The following is a 9,179-nucleotide window of genomic DNA, read 5'->3' on the forward strand; positions in this document are numbered from 1 at the left end:
GCCTCCTTCTACTCAGCAGGCCAGTACAGACAGGCTGCACGTCTTAAATACCCGGCACCCGGTTCTAATTTTTAATCACCACCGGGTGCAGGGGATAACAAACAATGAAACAATTACAATATTGTGCATACGCACGTGTTTTTCCTGCAGGGAGGCTATTAACACACTCCTTGCTGTTACCCATCCTCGCTGCTGTTACTATATATATATATATATATATATATATATATATATATATATATATATATATATATATATATATAATTCAGTAATCTGCCACATTGAAGGACTTCAGTGCCAACAAAGGCTGATGCTTCAGAGCTAAGGCTCTGCACTAACAGAGCTACTTACAGGCTCTGACAGCACACCCATTTTAAGCTCTGCTGGCAAGACTCCAGCAATGCAGTCTCAACCCTAGGCACGTAAGCAGCATCGGCTTTCCCAAATCCTTTTTCTACCTTCAGTGGAAGCCAGTTTAGAAAGATCCTTCTTCTTCTACAGATATATAGACCTCTGGGTTACCTTGTTTAAAACATAGAATAAAAGGCACACCTTTACTTTAATTTCATTTAAAACTATATTATAGCTAATAGTGTATGATCTGGATCATACACTATATAAGCAAGTGTTAAAACTGTGGCAGCTAAATGGTTCCTTTTTATTGGCCATCTGAAAGGGGACCATGAAACACGGAATTCAGCTATGCAGTATCTGTGTCAAAGCTTGGTCTGTGATACAGCCAGTGGTCAAAATTAGTATCCATGATTTTCTCATATACACAATTTTTTTTTTTTTTTGTTAACTGATTTTTTAAAAATATATTTTTGGAAATATGACCTTATTAAAATATTTGCTTTTTTTTAAAGTATTCATTTTTAAGTGCAACAGTGTTCATCTTACTCGACTAAATGTCATCTTAACATTATGTGTGCTGGATGCACCTCCTGTGTTCCCCTTATACAGTCACAGATAAATGTCCCATATTTGTGTGAGCAAAAGAAGTACGGCCTCTCTCACAGAACAAACAAACCAATCCTGCAGTGCAGTGAATGGGACTGTTTCTCTAAATGCACATTTCATTAAAAAATCAATGTATCCATTTACTCCCTTAATGGTTTTGGTTCTAAAAAGCAGATTTAGAAAGTGAATAATGAAATATTAATTTATTAAAGACCGTTTTAAGGAATGTTTTGTTAGGGACTGTTCTTTTATACAGTTTGATTTATTCATCAAATCTGTAGTTTATGAAACCTTTTTCAAATGTAGCCAACATCATTCCCTTAAAAACAGTTTTGTGAATAGGACCCATTAGCTTCAAACACAACACAACTTTTTGCATAAAGAATTTTAAACGTATGTGTTTTAACATTAGTCATTGATAAAACCTTTCAACAAATTTACTCATGATCTGAGGTTTTCCTACTGCGTATTATTTTGTTCATGAGAATGTTGTGAAGAGATCAGAATCATTTTTATAGTGATTAAGTCGTTATCGGCACAGATTTTTTTCAAAATCATCTTTAGTGTATCATGGTATTTGTTTTAATTCCATGCACTATTTCTAAAGTTAAGTGAGAAGGTGACCAAACCAAATGTGACCAATAATGAGTCCCAAGCTGCAGGCACCTTGAGTTTTGAAAATAGTAAAATAATTCACCCGTGAAATCCCTAATCCTAATATTAAGAATAATGTGGCCATAGTTAATGAAGCAGTTCAGTTTTACGGAAATTAACTAAAAAAAAAACATTCAATACAGCCATGTGCCAAATAGTAAGAAAACAACTCAAATCCTAATGTCTCCTGAGAGCAGAAACTTTAAAACAGTAAAACCACAATGTGGCAGCAATGTCAAAGTCACCAGCAGATTTAGCATCCCTACCTCAAATAGTTTGACTGAGTAGGGAGAAAAAATGGAGGTAACATACATGATTGCAAACTTTTTTCTGTGAACTGAGGCATGACAGTGAAATGGCATATTCAAATGGTTTGTAACGGACATGTTAAAAAATTACTAGTTATTATAAAGTGCAAAAAGATACAAGTTATGTGTTGGTAATTGTTTTTGAAGATTAAAATCGAGGTTTGCCACACAATCTCAATACAGCAGCCATATTATGGTAAGTTCAAGGTCACTTGCATGTAGTGCATATTTCACCCTACAGTTTCCCATATGAAAAAACAAACTCAAATGGTCTGTGATATATTTGGCTCTCAAAAGGTGGCGCTGGCAATTTTTATAACACTACTGATAAAAAAAAAACAAAAAAACCTTATCCACTAGAAGATGCAACACCATCAGAACTTAGCCTACCAACACAACACCAAAAACCAGAAAGTGGTTTCAATTTTTTTTTTTTTGCCATTTTAAATGATGTACTAAAACATTTACTCTTTCGCTGCTAGCTTCTGTATATTCACAGAATTTCAATTTAAAACAGACCTATTCCTCACAATGATTATGTTAATAAAAGAAAAATAAATCATGATGATTTTCATATAAAATTATTTTACTTTTTTATTCATTTTGTAAAAAGAAATACAAAGTTTGAAAAGAGAAACTTGTGCAAAATTGTAAAAAGGGTGCAATTGATTTTACAATTGCATTATCCTGACGAGTGTACCACTGGACTTACTGCAAGCACTGTTTCAGTAACAGTTAAAGGTATAATGAGAAATATTGCTACTGATACATATTTGTATTCACCCAGGTTTAAACAGTTTGCTACCTTTTAGAATCAAAATCTACATATGTTACAATTGGATTCTAAGCCACAATACATTCCTAAAATGAGAACACAGCAGCAAAGAAGGAGGGCTGTGCAATATTTCACAACTGAATAAGAAGGTGTAAGGATGATGTCACTAATCCTGCAGCAGCAGATTGCTAATTAAAAACCAAAGTGCATTCTATCGCATTTATGGCAAGCAGTTTAAATACATTTTGGTCAAAATTTACAAAAATCAGCATATTATGCAGCTATAGTTCTCTTCCCCTTAGCAAACTTTAATTTCTACCAAAGATTTGTAATATTTCAGTAACAAATAAATAACAATAAGAAAACAAAAAATTACAAAACATGGTAAATGTACAATTTTATATGACAGCTTATAGATCTTAAGAGGAATAAAGTAATTTTGGGGGCATTTCTCTTCTCTGAGTGCAAATATAAGACATTGCCAATTCAGAGTGCAAATAACTCTTTACACGTATTCTTTCTTTTTTTTTCCTCTGATGATGTTTTGTGTTCTGTGCCTGGCATTAGTGCACTTCAGAACCTAAGTGTTAGTGTTTAGATCACAGTCTGTTTCTGGCAGTGCCAAGCTGATGGCACATAATTCAGTCTTTCACTGTGCTGATGTAGAGGACATAATGAAGTCACGTAGTTGGCTCACTTCCATTTGCCAGTTGGGTAGTTTCTTGGCAGACAAGTGGCGACGCGTGTGCTTGGTGAGGTGGTCGCTCCTCATGAAGCACCGGTCGCACATTGGGCAGGCAAACCTCTTCTCACCCGTGTGAGTCCGGCGGTGCCGGGACAGTTCATCTGAACGGGCAAACTTCCTGTCACATCCCTCCCAGCTGCAGCTGAAGGGCTTTTCACCTGAAGAAAAAAGAAACCTATTAATACAAATTTAAAAACAATCCAGGTATCAAAAAGGTTATAGGCAGGGTCGCAGAGTTTGGACGGCGCCAGTTCGCGGACAGGCTGTGCAAAGAGGCCGAACTTTGCTGGGGACCCCGAACTCAATAAAAAAAAAATAGAAAAAGGCTATAGGCTAGAATTTCTTAAAGAAATTACAAATTATCTCTGGAGAAATTAATTACACATGTGTTTATATATACATATACATACAAACACAGACAGACACACTCTACATATCACTTATGTATCCATTTCTATTTTTCTGTTCTTGATGCCTCTTATGAATTTAACTTAAAGTATGGGCCTGAATCTACTTATTTGCCTTATGTTCCATATTTCCAGGGTACACTAAGTTCACTCTCATAATGGAATAAAGTTAAAAAAAAAAGAGTTGATAGTACCTGTGTGTGTTCTCATGTGGGCCTTGAGGTGAGAGCTCTTGAAGTAGGTCTTTCCGCATCCAGGGTGGCTGCAGATGTGACTGCGTATCCTTGACTGGTCTGTCTGGGGGGTCATCTTCTGCACCGGGATGCTGAACCCTGGGGCAGGAGCGATTGGGGACAGCTTGGTGCCGTTGGGGGTCGTTGTTAGCTGCTTGGGGATCACCGAATGAGGGACAACAAACATGATTGAGCCCTTCGGGACCGTGGTTCCCATAAACATCAAGGGCTGGCACATGACTGCCTGCTGTCTGGCTGGAGTGTTAGCCACGATGGTCGTGACCAAGGGGTTGGCTGTAGAGGGGACAGGGAACATCTGGCAAATGACAGGCATTGGAGAGACTCCAACAGGGTTCACTGAGGACGAGGGTACTATTACAGAGCCCTGCGGCAAACTGATAGCTGCAGATAGGGGCCCAGCCACTGCAGATGGTGTAATAACTGGAGAAGAGCATACAACCTGCTGCAATACCAGATCTTGATTGACATGTGCTGGCAATGTTCTGATTGGAAATACTGATGCGCAAGGCAGTCTCTTTTTCTCTTTACTGCTGCTCTTTTGAGATGGACCCCAGCACGTATCTGTCTGTTCTACAAGAGTGCTCTCTGTCTTTACTGGAAGGGAACTGCGGCTGCAGGGAAAGGCGTCTGCAGTGTGACGAATGACACTTGTTGCCTGAGCCTTCTGTTGTTTAACCGGCACAGCTGATGTCTCCACTGAATGCCTTTCACCCTGGGAAGAATTCACATTGACTCCCATGGGATTTCCTAATTCAGGCATTCTAGATGGGACTATCTGTGACACTTGTGTTGTCTGCACACACTTCTGAGACATTTCAAAGTTCGGAGGACTGTAGGGTGGTGTCATGCACTGAAAGTAAATAAAACAAATTATTAGTTACAATCCACTGTAAGAACTTTTTACAAAACCAACCCCCATATTATACCCCTGTTTGGTCAATGCTCAGAATGATTCAGTACAATAGAGGTCCTAATAAAAAGCAGTTAAGAAAAGCATTCGTTGCAGGTACTTACAAATGGCGAAGCATGAAAATCACCAGGGCCAGGCACCAGAGAGTCCTCCATCTCCTCTGACATGTCAGAAGAGGGTGTGAGGGGCCTGAGCTCTGAGTACCTCTCAGGGCCTGCTTTCCACCTGCAGCTCATGGACATGAGGGCCTCGACCGCCTCAATGTCCCCCTTCTCTGTGGTGCTGCTCCAGGAGCACTGGCTGTTGTGCCGAGTCCTAGTGGCACGCTCCATTGCTTCTTCCTGTGTAGTCAGGGAAAGTCAGATAATGATTACTGTGCATTCATTTTCAGACCACCCCCTCCCACTCAAACCGTCCAGCAGTTCTAAGGTGGGACCACTTGTGTCGAGATGCAACATAAAGTTCTTGAGTTAAAGGCTTTAAGGGCAAGGTGGGATTGGAGGGAAAGCTCAAAAACCAGGATTGTCTTTTGCAGCTGCTTCTAAAAAGGAAGCTGACAAAGTGCCAAGTGCCCTCTTAAAGAAAGCCACTCCCTTTTTTGTATTTTTTTTTCTCCCTCAAGTCCAAATTCAGTGAAACTAGAGCTTACACAGTACACCAAATTCTAATGTATCTGACTAAAACAGGTCTGTTTAAAAAAATGGAACTTCACAATTTTTAATTACAAAGGAAAAAATAATGTACCCGTGGAAACGATAACATTTAGTATGTATTGCAGTCTATTCAAATTGAACTGTAACATATAGTCAATGCTGCATACATACGCTACAGTGAAATAAAAATAACTGAACAGAGAGGGACAGTGTATCATCCTATCTGGAACACATCATTACTGGACTGCGTATGCCTCAACTGGCGGATTCACTTTGAACTGCAAGCACTCGCTGAGCCCCCCCCCCCCCCCCCGTTCCAATCCCCGCGCCCAACTCGTGTGATTGGTGCTCGAGGTCACCTCGCCCTCCCCAGACTGGTCACCCCAATAGTGGGTGGGCATGTGAGCAATGCGTGATCAGCCGCTGTTCTTCAGCACTGAGGAAACATGAACTAAGGGAACTGCAGCCTTGTAACCTTTCACCTACTTCTCCAAAAAACACAGGGCTGAATCCAAACACGCATACAGACCGCCTAGGAAAACAAGTTACACTGTAACACTGTCTCACCAAAAAAAGTTTGTACAGTGTATAGTATTAGGCCTACATATTTACAGGTTTCTGTAAATTGATACTCTTTTCGATAACACAACATTAAATTAACAATTCTTACTACAAAGATATATAATACACTCAAATTTAAAAATGTCCAAATTCAGGACTTCATTATACAGAACAATACTACCAGACTTATAATTCGGCTCACACGTTAATTCTTTTGGTGGCAATATAAATAATATTACCCTACCTTTCTGTCAAATTTACAAAATATGTATTTTGTATAAATGTAATTTCTTAGAATAATAATAATAATAATAATAATAATAATAATAATAATAATAATAATAATAAAAAACACTTAAAATGTTGTTAACACCGTATCAGTTTTTATATTGATAAGGAAAAGCTAGGCATTTCCATACATTTGTATGCAGTATATTTATTTTGTATACACTTGAATCATAAAACATTACTTACTATATCAACTGACTGCTGGAAAGGCGAAGCCATGAAATTAAGCATCTTCGGGGTTTTTTTGTGATCAGATGTCGCATGAATGTATAGTTCTCCAATATACAATGTAACCACGAAGTTATCTGTATCCGTTTACGTCTTAAACTAAATGAAACTGGTAAATGTTGCATTTTCTCGTTCCATCTCCATTCAGATTACGTTTTACCCGGCGAGGGCAGGGATCACACTCTAGCCAATCGCATGTAAAGGTGTGTAAGACTCCGACCAATCGAGTGGGAAGGGACGCGTGATCAGGAGCTGATCTGCGGCGTGAACATCTTCTAAACGGAGCGTGGTACACAAACAGCACTGCCTGTGTGAGCTCATTGCCTTTGCTGGTAAGTCCCCCGCCTGAATCATGGCACGTATTACTTTTAGTGACTCATCTGATCAGAGGGTTAACAAGTTAAAGGTATAGAATGTAAGAAATATCATGCTCACATCATGTTGTTTATCACAACTCCAGATAGATAGGTATCGCAATATTTACTGCTGAACTATGTATTATTGTGGGTGTGAACGCAAAGTCACTAAAGCATTATTTTAAATAATAAACCCCGGCAACCACGTGTCACAGTCACAAAACAAGCATTTCCAAACATATTTCAAACGTTGTCCTCATTCTCAACAGTTATTCTCTGTGTTTAAAATTAGATGTATTGTAGCGTTGCCTGGAAATGCATGCAGACTCACACAGGTCTGCATTCTCGAATGCAAGTGGTGCATTGAGCCCAGACGCTACACCTGACAGGTTAAGCATGCTGCTTTACCAGCCAGTGGTACAGCTACAGCTGAGCAGCGTAGTGCTGCTCAGAGTGTGACAAATAATAAAAGAAAAGAAAGTCCAAAGCACACTGTTTTGGCCGTGTGCTACAGCCAACTAGTTTCAGTCTCCGGTTTCTTTCTCGTTTCTCTTAGTCCCACTTCTCTGTCTCTCTCTTACTGTTTCTTCTCCAATTCTCACTGTTCTTCAGCCCTCACATCACACCGTTGGTCTCAACAGCCCACTGCTTATCCTCCCTGAGTACCTGCTGCAGTTGAACTGTTGACTGTGGGTCACAGAACCTTCCCGAACGCGGTTACAGCGGACCCAGGGTCGTTACACAAATCCTCCCTTAAAGTCCCTCGTCCTCGAGGGGACAAACAAAGTCCCCAAAACAACGTGGGGGCCTGTGTTTTGACCCTGGGCTCCCTGCAGCTGCAGGTGCCGGTCTGTCAAGTCCAGGTGGAGGGGGACTGTCAGGCAGGGCAGGGACAGGGCTGAAGTGTGGTGGAGCAGGACTGTCAGGTAAGGAGGCAGCTGCTGCTGTGCCAGGCTGCACAGGGTCCCATCCTCGGTAGGGAGCGAGCCGATCCTGATGGAGTACTACCCGCCGTCCTCTGGTTGTTAACCAGATCCTGTAGATCAGGGCTGTTCAACTGGTAGCCCACGGGCCATGTCCGGTCTGCAAGCTACAACCAAGCGGCCTGCCGACAGCCAGCAAAAAATATAAAAATCAACTAAAATAAATATGGAAAACAAAAAAACTAAAATAGTAACATTGTAAACCAATTTGTGATTAAGACGTGTGTCTTATTTTTGTATCTGGCAAAGCAGCACGCACATCTCACCATGCAAGCCAGTTCCATTGAATTCCACTTTGCGTACTCTATGGGTCATTTTTAGTTTTTTGCTCATGTTGCTCTTAAAAGTTATTTTTTTCTGTCTTAATTTGAAAGAGATACAAACATGGCTCTCTCTACTCTAGCTAGTAAGAAGAGAAAACTTGATGGTGGAAATCATAGATTCAACAATGAGTGGACCAATAAAGACTTATTTATTTTACCAACTGTACTTAACAGTCACGACTCAACCGCTGTGAGTATTTGATGAACAAGAAACTTGTATTTTCTTTTGTTCTTTATACAGTACTCTACTTCCTTTCGTTCATTTGCTCACAAATATTTTTAAAAAAAACTAGTCGTTTTTTGTATTGTATACTCGCACTGACATCAGGTATTCAAATGACAATCTGCCAGTATCCCTTCGTCAAGTCCAAAGTGGAGATAAACCTAGCCATTCCCAGTCTATCGAGAAGCTCGTCGACCCGAGGCATGGGGTAGGCATCAAACTTGGCAATAGTGTTTACCTTACGGAAATCAACACAGAAGCAGTTGGTGCCATCCTTTTTGGCGACTATCACAATCGGACTGCACACCTTGCTCCTGGAAAGTTCAATCACCACAAGTTCGAGCATCACCCGTACCTCTTTGCTAATGCCACTTTGTCGACTTTCTGGGATCCGGTAAGGTCTCTCTCGCACCATGACACCTGGGAGAGTGATAATAGCATATTCAACAAGGTTAGTTCTATCGGGCAAGTCAGAAAAAACATCATTAAACTATTAACTCAATTAACTTACGCAGCTCTCTTTGCTGATCTGGAAGTAACTGTTCCCCCAT

The 9,179-nt window shown here is 40.2% G+C and overlaps 1 protein-coding gene across 1 annotated transcript; it reads right to left on the bottom strand.

The window, feature by feature from the left end:
* Positions 1-2,487: 2,487 nt before the first annotated feature.
* On the bottom strand, positions 2,488-6,906 carry LOC117435735 (Krueppel-like factor 10). The gene is made up of 4 exons (XM_034059139.3): positions 6,702-6,906; positions 5,118-5,354; positions 4,044-4,953; positions 2,488-3,600 (listed from the first exon to the last, which is right to left on the bottom strand). The coding sequence occupies exons 1-4, from the start codon at positions 6,744-6,746 to the stop codon at positions 3,347-3,349; spliced, it is 1,446 nt and encodes a 481-aa protein (XP_033915030.3). The 5' UTR covers positions 6,747-6,906; the 3' UTR covers positions 2,488-3,346.
* Positions 6,907-9,179: the final 2,273 nt, after the last annotated feature.

The sequence above is a fragment of the Acipenser ruthenus genome, chromosome 3 (assembly GCF_902713425.1).
Source record: "Acipenser ruthenus chromosome 3, fAciRut3.2 maternal haplotype, whole genome shotgun sequence".
NCBI lineage: Eukaryota > Metazoa > Chordata > Actinopteri > Acipenseriformes > Acipenseridae > Acipenser > Acipenser ruthenus.

Bases quoted from the DNA above. Each gene is read 5' to 3' on its own strand.
- LOC117435735 (XM_034059139.3), bottom strand. From the start codon at position 6,746: ATGCTTAATTTCATGGCTTCGCCTTTCCAGCAGTCAGTTGATATA. The intron at 5,355-6,701 runs GTAAGTAATGTT...CTGACTACACAG, and splicing joins TCCAGCAGTCAGTTGATATA to GAAGAAGCAATGGAGCGTGC. The intron at 4,954-5,117 runs GTAAGTACCTGC...ATTTACTTTCAG, and splicing joins ATTTTCATGCTTCGCCATTT to TGCATGACACCACCCTACAG.